Below are 13,257 nucleotides of genomic sequence, written 5' to 3'. Positions count from 1 at the left end.
GACAGTTGCAGATCGTAGCAGATGGGCACTCGGAAGGCTTCTACAGGATCGCAAACGAGACTCTCGACGATTTGCGGTCGAAGACAATGAAGACTTAGAAAGCAGTCGATGATGTCGGCGAAGATGGAATGAGCTCGGGTCAAAAATAAAGATAAATGATTCCCAAATGCTAAATTTGAAGACGACAAAACATTCAGACCAGAGTGATTCGGCATGGCTCTGATACCATGTCAATGTTTTGAGTAAATCCTTTGTATGTCTTTTTCCTTTGTTTTCATTCCAATAAATAATAGTCTGTACAATCTATTTTAGGTAGCCTAATAATACATAATAATTTGTAATAATACATATTCCTAATCTAAATATTCAACAGTAAGGAAAGAATATGTACAATTAAGTTACGGAATTTAATTCAGCATTTTAAATAAGAAATCTCTTAATGTTGCCTGATTTCAGCTATTCTTGACTGATACATTCCTCTATAAATAGGCCAAATTGTAGACACATGAGAATTCCAGGCCTATTGTTATTCAAATTAGAAAGAGAAAAATAACAAATTCTAAGAAAAGGTTAATATTATTGACGATCGTATGATTCTTTTTGCATTGATTTGCATTCATATTATTTGTTGAGGTTTACTAGAGAACTAACTGCAAGCCAATAATTTTTTCAATAGAGCCAACATGTTAATGATTCAAGTGTAATATGCAATTTTCGATAAAATACAAACACAAATACCCCCAATTAAATTATACCAAAAATTTTAACTTTCTTGAAAATTAGAAAAAAACATCATCCCATTTCATTCTATTCTTCAAAACAATAATTTTGATACATAGATTTGTATGTTAATTCTCATATAAAAGAATGTTATGGATCAATTAATGTTTAATTAAATTTCCTGGAGTTTTATTTTAAAAAAAAAAATTCATGTAATATAGCTCTTAGTAGAATTTCGAAATTCCATTTATCTGTGCATGCAGCGGATGTTAATCGAATGCATGGATACGATAATTTAAATAAATATATATATATATATATATATAGAGAGAGAGAGAGAGAGAGGGACGGAGGGAGAGACAAGAACTTATTAGATAAGTATTCCAATTTACTACGCTTAATAACCATCACTCATTTCCATAACCTTCTATCCCAATAGCCATCCGAGAGTTGGACAGTTCAGGCAATAGGAAACTTAAGGAAAAATAAGAAGAGATGAAAAAAAAAAGTGAGGAGAAGAATAAGTAGAATACGAGGAGAAAAAAAAAAGAGAAGTGGAAGAGAGAATGGAGGAAGGAAAGAAAGAGAGTAAAGTAAGAAACTTTGGTTTTCATTTAAATTTTAACTTTTGGGTATTCTTCTAATGCATTGATTTCTAATCAGGATTATATGTTTTTAAGTTTGTATGAGGAGTGGAAATTTTGTGATTGTTTATAAAAGAAAGAATTTTCAGGAAATCCACTGCAAAATCTTCATATTGTGGAGTGTATATTTACTATTCGATATTCATGAGTAAGGAATCAAATAAAAACTTATTTGATACAAACTTACAAGTAAATGCATTTTGATTATGTAATTTGTTAGTTAGTGATACTGTAGAAAGAAAGCATTTGGTACCTGTAAGTTGCTTATTTGCATATAACGTTACTCAGCATGTTTTAAAAACAATCACAAATTTACTAAAATGTTTAATTTTAAAAATGTGTGGAGCTTAGAAATAAATACCATATTATGGGATTACAGGTTAGCAATGATATGTTTATGATACCTGCACAATGATCAGTGGGACAAGAAATTCCCCTATACAGTCAAATGGGTCACAAGGCAGTTCAATAGCACTAATATTGGGTTTCACCTAAAGCTCCATTGAACATGATGATGTACCATTTGGGCTGAGTTTATGATGGAAAATAACTTATATAAATTATACATGACACAGTATAACATAAAATTGAAATCCAAAACAACAAAACAAAGGCAAAATAAAATTTTGATGCATTCCAATTACCTTTGCATGTATACTACTATAACCTAATATAAGTATTTTATTATAAATTTAATGTGTTCACTGCTATAGTAATGTAAATATCACATGTACACATTTCATGATTTTATTTATTCATGATTAACACGCATATTATTCGTTATTATTCAATCTTTGAGTTTTGTATTAGATTTGTTTATCTTGCTAAGTCTCATAACTCATTATACTATCATAACTATTTTTACTAGAAGGGAAAAAAGGTCTAGGTAAGATGGAATCAGGTTCATATTGTGAGCATATTTTGTTGGACAACAATTGTAAAATAGGGTAATTTTGAGACAAACAAGAGAGGAAGTTTAAACATTTATTTGGAATTTTTTATGGGTTTTAAGTATTGTAGATATATTTAAGTATTGTAGATATATGTTTTGAATTGCTTCCCCTTAATTTGAATAATTGAATTTACTAGATTGGTAAAATATAAGTGTGCACAGAAAGAGAGATAAAGAGAAACAACAAGAGTGCATCGAAGCATTGATAGTCATGGCATAGCCAAAAACTTGGTTTCAAGACAAAAAAAAATTGAAAATTTTGCCACAAATTTTGGAATAAAGAAGCAAATTAAATGATAATTTCTTGACATATATATTCTTTAAGATGTTCCACAATAGTTATGTTATTTAAATTTGGATTATTGCGTTAGAACAACTTCCATTCCATTTTGATTACCCATATGTTTATCACATAATGAGACTTGATGTGTATTGAGTTGAAAAGCTCGAGGTATTTGTATTGTTTTGAAGTTATCAATGGAACACAAACATTTTATATGCTTCTTCTTGTTACTTCATTGATCTGCTATGAAGTTGTTGGAAGAAATTGTTATCATTAGTGCAAGCGCATACCAATATTATGGATTCTCAATAAAAATCAAGTACAATTAGGATGTAAAACATATCCATATAAATTATAAATTTGCAACTACAAATTTTAAGTTGTATAAGATGTTATAAGAAATATATTTGCAATCCGATATTTTCAAGATGTCTACCTCTGGTGCTACATAATTTGGAGTTCCACAAGTTGTTTGAAGAAGCCTAACTCCCTACATTCCAGACAAGAAAGAGATTAAGAAAGGATTAGGAAAAGCAAATTAAATGCCTAACTAAACCAAAAATTTTGAATATAAATAAAAGGGATTTTAGTCTACAATTTTAAGTGTGACAATTTATCCTTGTTGAAACAAAATTAGGAATTTCATCTTACTTCTACTCTCAAAGCGCTGAGACCAAAATCTGAAATTTTCAGATATCCTTGTGAATCGAGTAGGAGGTTCTCAGGCTGCATGTGTGACAAACAACTAATATTGATAACTAATTCCTTAAGTTAGCAAGAATTAGTTACATTTTTCTGCTCCAAAAGCTACCTTTAAATCTCGATGATAGACACCCTTACTATGACAATAATCCACCCCATCAATGAGTTGTTGGAAGTATTTGCGAGAATCATTTTCACTCAGTTTTCCATTATGAACCTGCAAAAATATGATATTCAAATTTTATTAAATTATAAATAGAATACAAGTATAAAAAAAGTAAGAACATAAAACCTCCTAACTTCTCATGTGTGTTGGCTAGAAGAGGTAAAGTATTTGTCATCTTTTAGTTGACAGAGAAAGCCAAACGTAAGCACTTCTACAGAGGCTAACCAAAAATGGGTTTCAAAAACCATTAACATAAAATTAACAGGTATATAAGGGGGATTTACATACAGAATTTTCATGTATTTGCATATCTAACACAAATCTTTATATTTACTTATATGGCACCCTAACGCTCAAATCATATCAAAAATGCTAAAAATCTTACCTTATAAAAAGAGAAATACACCATTTCATGCATATGTCTTAGTGTGCTTTAACCACTATGGTTTTATATAAGTAAACACATACATTTAGATATTCAATATATAAAAGATAAAAATTATGTGGTATGTACGTCAATTCTTATTGAATAAGGCTAAGCTCAGCCAGAGGGTGCAATGACAACAATTGCATAGCTTAGTAGAGTCTCACAATCTTATCAAACAATTCGCCTCCCGTAATGAATTCCAGGATTATATATATCTTCTTGCGACTCGCCAACACCTGTACTACAAAAAAGAAAGAACAATCAGTCCAAATGGTCCAAAGGAAATAAGGCAGGCATGATTCAAAATCAGCTTCTCAGTTAGCAGACCTCATGAAGTCGAACAACATGGGGATGCCTAACAAGCTTCATTATTGAAATTTCCCTTTTAATCTGCACAACAATACGGTATTAGCCACCACCAAGTTCTAGACTCCACGTTCTCCATATTTAACTAAATGAACTGGAAACCATCAAGTTTAATAAAAATGTAATGCACTTGTAAGTAATAGTCAGGGAAATCTATGATTTCAAAAGAGCTATAATAAGGTTCAGTCCCCAATTCACAAATATCCTCCCCGATCTAAGAAATTTGGTAAAGGATAAGAAGATATTACTAGGGAGGATAAGAATAGTGAGAAGAAGGTAAGAAAAAATTAGGGCAATAAAATTAAATAAAAAAAAAAAAAAAACTTCCAAAGAGTGTAGTTGATTGCATGTATTGGACCTGATCAGCCATCTTATGCTTGATTATAGTAGCGCGATCGAGGACCTTCATGGCGACGCTCTCCCCGGTTTCATTATTCTGCGCGAACTTGACTTTCGCAAACGTCCCTTCGCCGATCGTCCTCCCCACCTCGTACTTGCCTACTTTCCGGAGAGCCACCATCTCTTTCTTCTCTTCTCACTAACGACGTACACACAAAAGCGACCGACTGAAGCAATCGCGGTAGGGGATTGAGATCGCGAGTAGCTCGAAAGCTCTTCGCATGAAGAGTTTCTGCGCTTGTCTTCGGTAGTGAGCGAGCTTCTTGCTTCTCCTTTGGACGCCACCGTAGCGAAAGAGATGAGCGCGTCGGGGTGGCAGAATCATATGCGTGAAGGGACGCACGACCCTGGGTTTGCATTAAGACGTGGTTATCACTGATTATGTAATTAGTGATAACATCCTCATTTTGCACGAATCTTATAGCAATCCGGAGTGAGCGAAATGAGCCGCTTTTAAGCGATGTTTTAGAGTCTAACAAGTTAAGCATCGATATGAGCAGGTGCTAAAAGTAAAGGGAACAACAGTAAAAAATTAAAAATAAATTCATTGTTTTACTCGTTAAAAAAATATATATTCCCTTTGCTATAAGAAAAATAAGGCACGTTTTTGTCATTCTTTGATTACCCATTAGATTTTCCTTGGGGGATATAAAATTATCACTATTCTCAATTTGAATAAATATTAGGATTATTTTTTTAAATATTTTTACCATGCATTATAGATTAGATTATTTGTTTAGGCACTTATACACATCAAGGTGGAGTATTTAATAAATCCAACAATGGAGTAGATTTAACAAATCAGGATTTACTAAATCCTACTAACACTAAATCCTTCTTGCAGCCAAACATCCCTTTTACGTGTCAAATAAGATTTAAACATATGCTTTTATAGCAATTTTATACACAAATAGGGTTGAACTAAATGTGCACAAAATTATGGTTGTATCGGCTTTTTTATGCATATTCTAGAGCGTACCTGTCGAAATGGTTGAACTAAAGATAGTCATCTTTATCAGCAAGGACATAATTCCATCCTTCAAACTCATTGCCTAACATTCACATCGCATTCTTTTCATCAAAACATCATAGATGGAAATTACTAATGTTGTATTCGATATTGTCTTAAAGACACACCCTAAGAATAAAGCGTTGTAAAAAAGAAGAGGACAGAGAGCACATTAATGAACAATAAGAATACATAACTTTTTGTCGATAAATGACCATCGATTTATAGACATAGGGGGTACATATATGAGATTACCTCCTTGTTTTATTTAAGACAATGAGGGCTAGTTTAGTATTTTACATGTATGAGAAGAATATCTTTGTCGGTGAGTTCTTCTGAATAAGAGGAGTCTACCAACTGGTCTTCGCTTTAGATAGGTCGGTCGGTCAAGCTAGCAAAACTGGGACAAGAGGGTCGAATGTCATGGTTGTCGGTCGGCCCAGGATCTCTAAGTGGAATTTATTTTACTTGCTCTAGTGAAAAATAACTGATTCATCGATTTTGCCGCCAGTCACTACTATTTCTCCGTGGAACTTCAGATTTCTTCAAGATTTTTGCGGGCACATTTTTTGTGCACATATTTAGTTCTTCGACTTTCTTGCATCTTGAAAGTCTTGTGACGTAAATTGATCGCACAACACAAGTGCATGTGTCAAAGTCCTAAGGTTCTAGCAAAACAAAGTACTTGTCAATGAAAGAAAACAGAAATAGCGGGAAAAGTTTGTTAATTTCTTCAAGATAGATGAGGCTGGTGCCTTTGTGATCTGGGGATCCTAGCGATCTTGATTTTCCTAAATGTTCTCGTACTTGATTGTTGTTAATTAGGGACATAGTACTCATAGTGCCTATGTCAAGGTCTAAAATAGCCTAGAATCCATAAAGTTGAGGCTTCCTTAATCCTCATGGCATTCGGCATGAGTATTCCAATCCCCAGAGAAGATTGCAGTGTTCTCCTAGAATATGTCTATCCTCTTAAAAGTATATAGTTAACCCTTCGTTTCCGCTGCGGATGTCGTAGTTTCATAAAACATTTAACATATTAATAGGCATGACTAGGAGAAAATTAAGATCGGAGGTTAAGTAACAAAACGGCATATGAAAGCTCAAAGAATACACTTAACAGAAAAAAAAACATAATAGAAAAATCATGATAAATTCACTACTGCCTTCATCACCTAAGAAAACTTTAGTCACTCATGATGGAGAAAATCATAATAGAAAAATCATGATAAATTCACTACTGCCTACATCACCTAAGAAAACTTTAGTCACTCATGAATGAGAAAATCATAGCGAAAATCACCAAGTGGGAATCTATTGCAAGTAACAAAAATATGACAAACTTGGAAGAAATTTTTTTTATCTACAAAATCAACACAATTCCCTCTCATACAAACTCTCACAACTCACAGAGCAAAGAAAAAAATCTCCCTAGCAGATTTCTACCAAAGGAGGAAGACAACCTTCAAATTCTCTCCCCGAACTCTCTCCTTTCAGCTTTAAAGTCCTCTCTAATGTAGAACTCCTTCTTAGAAGCCATAAGAATTGATTTTATGGCAAAAATCATGGCTTGGGCCATCAAATTTCCTTCCTACTCGTCGGCGAGTCACACTCGATTGTGGTGTGGTCATGCCGCCCTACTATAAAAGATGGCATGGTCACACCAATTATAGTGTGGTCAATATGAGAGTGGCCATACTACTTTTAGAAGTGGTTACACTGCTTTAAGACACTTTTTCACTTAATTTTCTCATTTGAAGTTGTTCATATTCAGCTCCTGCATCATGCATAACCATGAAAAAAAAAAGATTTCTTAAGCATAAATCTGTGAAAAATAAACAGGAATAACAAGTAAAGTACAAAAAAATAATAGATAAAGTTACGTAAAATTGACGCATGTCACTATGTTGGAATAAGAATAAGAAAATTTTTCGTAGTACAAAAATGCAAAATTATATCATTTTTATGATGGTACAATTTTTTCAATGAGTGCACTTCCCTAGATTTTTGTGCCTAATTACAATAAATAGGCTGCAAGAGCCTTTGAATTAGACGTGCTCTTTTCTCCTCCGTCCCTATTTTGTTGATACGTTTTACCCTTCATGCTTCAGAGTTCGTTAAGTTTTCTCCTTTGTGTCTTCTAGCAATGGTTGATGGTGGAATGTATGGGGTGAAGTCTCACAATAAGAAGGGGCTTCTTAGTGCTTTTGAAGGCATTAGAGAGAAAGCCCGGAAGAAGGAAAAGAAGAACAAATCGATGAAACAAAAGCTTAAAAGAGAGATGTATGAGAAGAGAGTGGTGAAAAAGAGGAAAACACCTGACTTGTAGGACCAAATGGGATCCTCTGATTCACTTCTCGGGTCTCAGTGAGAGGATGTTCAGAAAAAAATCTGATGGACGACCGGTCGATCCTCTTGCAGAACTTTCAACCCTTGTTATTAAGATGTATGCTTTTGCTCATATGCCCATTCTTCTTGTTTATGAGGCATAGCTTTCTTCCGTTATTGGGGTGATTCAAGAGACAATTGGTACTATCATATCACTTGGATCACTAGAAGGCGTAGGACTTCCTATGTCAGTCATGGGATAGGAGAATTTGGTGAGGTCAAAGTTCTTTCATGTAATTGAAAGGGTATTAAGTTGTTGGTATGGAGTTCTTGGCTCTGTTTTAACATCTGAATTTTTCATTTTATAATATCTTTTTATGCAACCCCACCAGCTACTGAGATCCTAAATGTTAACTCCTTTTTGTCAGGTCTTGGTGTTGATCCATCCATAAACGCAATAGCTGTGGAGCAAAAACAAGGGATAAGCTTCAATGTAATGAGCGGAATTCTGATCACCAATTCAGTCCCACCAAGGTTTGCAAGGAGGCAGATGAAGGGCTTCAGATGACCTATGGATCTTTTGTGAACTATTTAGATGAAAAGGAGGAGTACATCCCTAGAAGTTCTTTTTAAGCACTTTCCCTCTTTACATGCACTCTCAATTCTCTCTTAGAAATGCAATGAATGAAAAATCTTGCACTTTCTCTCTCCTCTTACAACCTTAGAAAAAAATCTCCAAGTCCTTCACTCTATCTCACGCCTCCACTTTTCTTCTCTCTCACGCCACTCTCCTCTCTCAAAACTCCTTTCTCTCTCCACACTCAAATCTCTCGTCACTCTCTCTCTCTTTAATTAGGGGTTTCCTTCTTTCAAAATCTCTCTCGTCACTCTCTCTCTCTTTAATTAGGGGTTGCCTCGTTTCAAAAAGAATTCAAAATTTCCTCCCAAATTCTCTTAAAATTTCCTCCCAAATTCTCTTAATTCTCTTCAAAAGTCACACTTTTTGAATCCCAAAAGACATGTCCATTCATTCGAGAGATATATCCCTTCATTAAAGAGCCTTCCAAAATGTTTAGATGCATTGAATCACACTATGGGGCATTTGAAACATTTGGAGCCTTAAAATCTATTCAAAATTCATGCCAAACCGCATTAATCCATCAAGTATTGTATCTGGCACTTCTTGTGCCAATTATGGCGCCTCAAGCGCTAAGTTAATTAAGTCTGCATTATTTTGGGTTCTGGCACCAAATTTGGCATCGCTTCTCTGTATAATGCTGCCTCTGACACCTCAGGCATCAGAATCACAAAGTTCTCTATTTTGGCTCCGAATTTTCTACTTTTTGTTACTTTTACTCCAAAAGCCTAAAATCGATATACTTGCAACAAAAATATAAAAATATCCTTTTTTAAAGTGCAATATCACAAAAAATAAGCATAAAATGAATATTTAAAATATCACTTTATTTTTGTGTATCAAAATCTCCCAAACTTAAATATTACTTATCATTATCACTTTATTTTTGTGTATCAAAATCTCCCAAAATTAAATATTACTTATCCTTAAATGACTCTTTTACTACATAAAAATATGTCTTAGGATAGAGAATAACTTATAAAATTCTATACTTTAGTTTAATAAATAAAATACTATAATTTAAGAAAAACTTTTAATAACATAGATTAAAACTATAAGTATAAGAAACTTAGCAATCAAATCTAAGATTTCTAAATCTCCATTCACTTCAAGAAGAACTGTGATTTGTTAAATCAAGTATATCAAGGATACTTAAAATATCCATATGAAAAAGAATTTCATGAAAACTTTACCACTAAGGGCGTTAATACTCAAATACAAGTTTAGAATGCAAAAAAACATTTTTCTCAAGTTGATTCAGGTGAAGCCAATTTTTTATTAAACATTTCCTCAAGCTTCTCATCACATTCATTCTATTTTTTTCCTCTTTTTTTTTCAGGATCTTTTCAATCCATTTCTTTTCTTTTTTTTTCAATTGATGATTATTTTTTCAGGATCTTTTCAATCCATTTCTTTTCCTTTTTTTTTTCAATTGATGATTATTATATCTGGATATCCTTTAATAATTTTGAACTTCACTATCCACTTCTTAAAGTTAAAACTTTTTACCTTTCTTCACTTTATAAATTCATATTATTTTTGATGATTTTTCTTAAAGTCTCATTCTTTTCTTTTTACATGAAACTTTAAGATTCTTAATACTTCAAAAATATAATTCCTTTACTTTAAATAGAAAAACATAGTCTTATCCTTTCATACGATATATCTTTAATTTTAGAATTGACCTTCGTTATTAAAAACTTTTATCCAAATTTACCATAATATTTACAAACATAAATATAGTCATTTAAATTTAAACTCTAATATCCAAGGTCATGTTAAATTAATTTTAAAAAATAGTTAATTGAGGTAAATAAAATTTAGTTTACTTCTTTTTTAAAAGAAATTTTTTTCTTTCCCCTAAACTTAATTTATTAAGTAATTAAAAATATTAAGTACAAAAAATTTGTAGGTGAAAGAAAAAAGTAGATGTATAAAAATAAATCTAACCTGTAGAGGATTTCAGAATATGAAAGTGGGCTCTAGTATACTGCAAGTGCTAATTTTAAAAATACAGGTTTGAAAGCATTAAATGAAACACAATATATTTCAAAGGATTTGCTAAGAATTAAAAACATAAATAGAAATTGAAAATAATTAAAAATATAGAAATATAAAAATCTACAATTATTATTACAAGTAAGTCCACAGTACAACATTAAATAAACATTAAATGAAAGTTCCTATTACAACATTTTTAAAAGAAAACAAATAATCAAACAATTAATATAACAAACTCCTAAAACATCAGTCATCATCTTCTTCTTCTTCATAATCATCATCATCATCATCTTCTTCTTCTTCTTCTTCATCTTCTTCAGCATAATCTGACACATAAGGAGTAAAGATGGGGCAAGTTGGAAATTCCACATTATAATCACCCCTAAGATATCTAATCCTGGCCCCCTTATATGTTATATCATATTGAACTCCCCTCTGCTTATATTCATCATTATATGTGTTCCTTGCTTCTAACCCTCCAGTCATATTTTGCATATTTAAATATCTATTTGTTGGATCATAAGCTGATCCATATTGTTCTCAAGTGAAGTAGAGATGGAAGTAGATGACCCTGTAGCAGATGTTGAGGGTCTATCACTACCTCCACTCTTGGATCCAACAAATGATTCAAATCTTTGTACTGTGTGTTTCCCAATTGGTTTATGTGGATGCAGCTTTTCTTCATTTCTATTAAACTCTACTTCTGAAAATCAGGGCAGGGTATCCCAAACCACTAGTTGTAGCACTCCTTGTTATACTCTGAGCATTATGTATTATAAGAGCACAAATATCTATTGCCTTCGTTTGTTAAATGCAAAAATTTAACACAACTCTTTACTTTGTTACTTCGCTCAGATGATTCGTTAGAAGCAACTTTACAGAGATGAAGTAATGACACACATTTGATTAAAAAATCATCATGAAATGTAAAATTTTATGAATAGTTCTATCATTCCCAAAATGACCTCCAAATTCATAATCATGAAATTTTTGGATAATTTCTTGAATTTATTTATAAGGCACACATCTTCACATAACTAAATCTTTGCATTGTTTGTACAAATATGAGTCATCCCAAAAGTAAAATTTTGTATTGTAAATGAATTTCTTTTCTTGTTGTTATATCAGCTCATATGGTAAAATACCACAAACAATATAGTTCGCAATATCAGCATACAATAATATTTCCCATCCTTTAACAACATAAAGTTGTTCATCAGGAAAAGTTTCATTAATTTCTTTTCCAAATCAAATGTTTCTTCCTGTTCCAATCGAGATAGATGATCAGTAATTTAATTATAAGTTTCTTTCCTATCGACCATCATAAAATCAAATTCTTGCATCAGAAGTGTTCATCTAATTAATCTTGGTTTCACATCCTTCTTTTGCATCAGATATCTAAGTGGTAAGAATGCACAACTCATTTAGCTCCAATTAGATATGGCTTAAACTTATCAAAAGCATAAACAATGGCTAATAACTCTCTTTTAGTAGAGGTGTAATTAATTTGAGTATCATTAAAAGTCTTACTAGCATAGTATATAACTTTAAAATTCTTCTCATATCTTTGCTCTAAAATAGCTCCAATTGCATTACACATGAGTTTAAAAGGTTTCTCCCAATCAAGTGAAATATTTATAAGAACAGTGATCAATTTTCCTTCAATGTTTAAAAGGCTTTTAAGCACTCTTGATTGAAATCAAATTTTGTATCTTTTTCTAGAAGTTGGCTTAAATGCTTTGTAATTTTTGAAAATCTTCAATATATTGCCTGTAAAATGCAACATGACCTAAAAAAATCCTAACTCCTTTTAGAGTAGTAGGTGGTGGCAGGTTAGATATAACCTTTATTTTTACTGGATCTACTTTCATGTTATTTTCTGAAATTTTATGCTCAAGTAAAATTCCTCCTGCAACCATGAATTGACATTTTTCCTAATTTAACACTAGATTCATCTCTTCACATTGTTCTAGAACTTTCTCTAATTGATTTAGACATGTTTCAAATAAAGTTCCAAACACAGAAAAATTGTCTATAAGGACTTTGATCCATTTTCCAATTAAATCACTGAAAATTGATATCATACATCTTTGAAATGTTGTATGTGTGTTACATAATCCAAAGGGCATTCGCCAAAAAGCAAAACTTTCATAAGGATTAGTAGTCATTGTTTTCTCTTCATCCTCTGGAGAAACTAGTATTTGATGATAGCATGTATATCCATCTAAAAAGAAAACATATATGCGCCCAATCAGTCTATCCAACATCTGATTCAGAAAGGGTAAAGAAAAGTGGTCTTTTCTAATGACAAAATTTAATTTTCGATAGTCTATGTAGATTCTTCATCCAGTGACTTGTCTTATTAGTATTAATTCATTATTTATTTTTTGTCACTACAGTCACTGTTGACCTCACTTTTGGTTGATGTTTAGTTTTTCCTCTTTAGTAGCCTAAGGTGTAGCCATAGGACTTTCCTAATGATTATTCTTAGAAAACTAGATATGGAACACTCACCATTAGAAATTCTACCATCTTCTTTACTCAACTTGAAGTTTCACATATTGATCCTAACCTCTAGCACTTAGTAGGTGGGGTCACTATGAGGGAAACTCAAGATGAGTCG

At 32.3% G+C, this 13,257-nt stretch overlaps 1 protein-coding gene across 3 annotated transcripts in view; it reads right to left on the bottom strand.

Moving 5' to 3' along the window:
• Positions 1 to 4,998, bottom strand: part of LOC110038523 (CBL-interacting protein kinase 8) — a 67,385-nt gene extending 62,387 nt beyond the window's left edge. For 2 of the 3 annotated variants that reach the window (XM_020743388.1, XM_020743390.1), the window contains exons 1-6: positions 4,619 to 4,997; positions 4,222 to 4,284; positions 4,059 to 4,130; positions 3,411 to 3,518; positions 3,251 to 3,325; positions 3,036 to 3,089 (exon numbers count right to left, since the gene is read on the bottom strand). In XM_020743388.1, the coding sequence (XP_020599047.1) occupies positions 3,036 to 3,089; positions 3,251 to 3,325; positions 3,411 to 3,518; positions 4,059 to 4,130; positions 4,222 to 4,284; positions 4,619 to 4,780 (534 nt within the window). In that variant the 5' untranslated portion in view covers positions 4,781 to 4,997. Of the gene's footprint in view, positions 1 to 3,035; positions 3,090 to 3,250; positions 3,326 to 3,410; positions 3,519 to 4,058; positions 4,131 to 4,221; positions 4,285 to 4,618 lie in introns of all 3 variants that reach the window. The other variant, XM_020743391.1, reaches the window with a different exon arrangement.
• Positions 4,999 to 13,257: the final 8,259 nt, after the last annotated feature.

Source organism: Phalaenopsis equestris, unplaced genomic scaffold (genome assembly GCF_001263595.1).
Source record: "Phalaenopsis equestris unplaced genomic scaffold, ASM126359v1 Scaffold233025, whole genome shotgun sequence".
NCBI lineage: Eukaryota > Viridiplantae > Streptophyta > Magnoliopsida > Asparagales > Orchidaceae > Phalaenopsis > Phalaenopsis equestris.
This window is presented reverse-complemented; position numbering and strand designations above follow the sequence as displayed.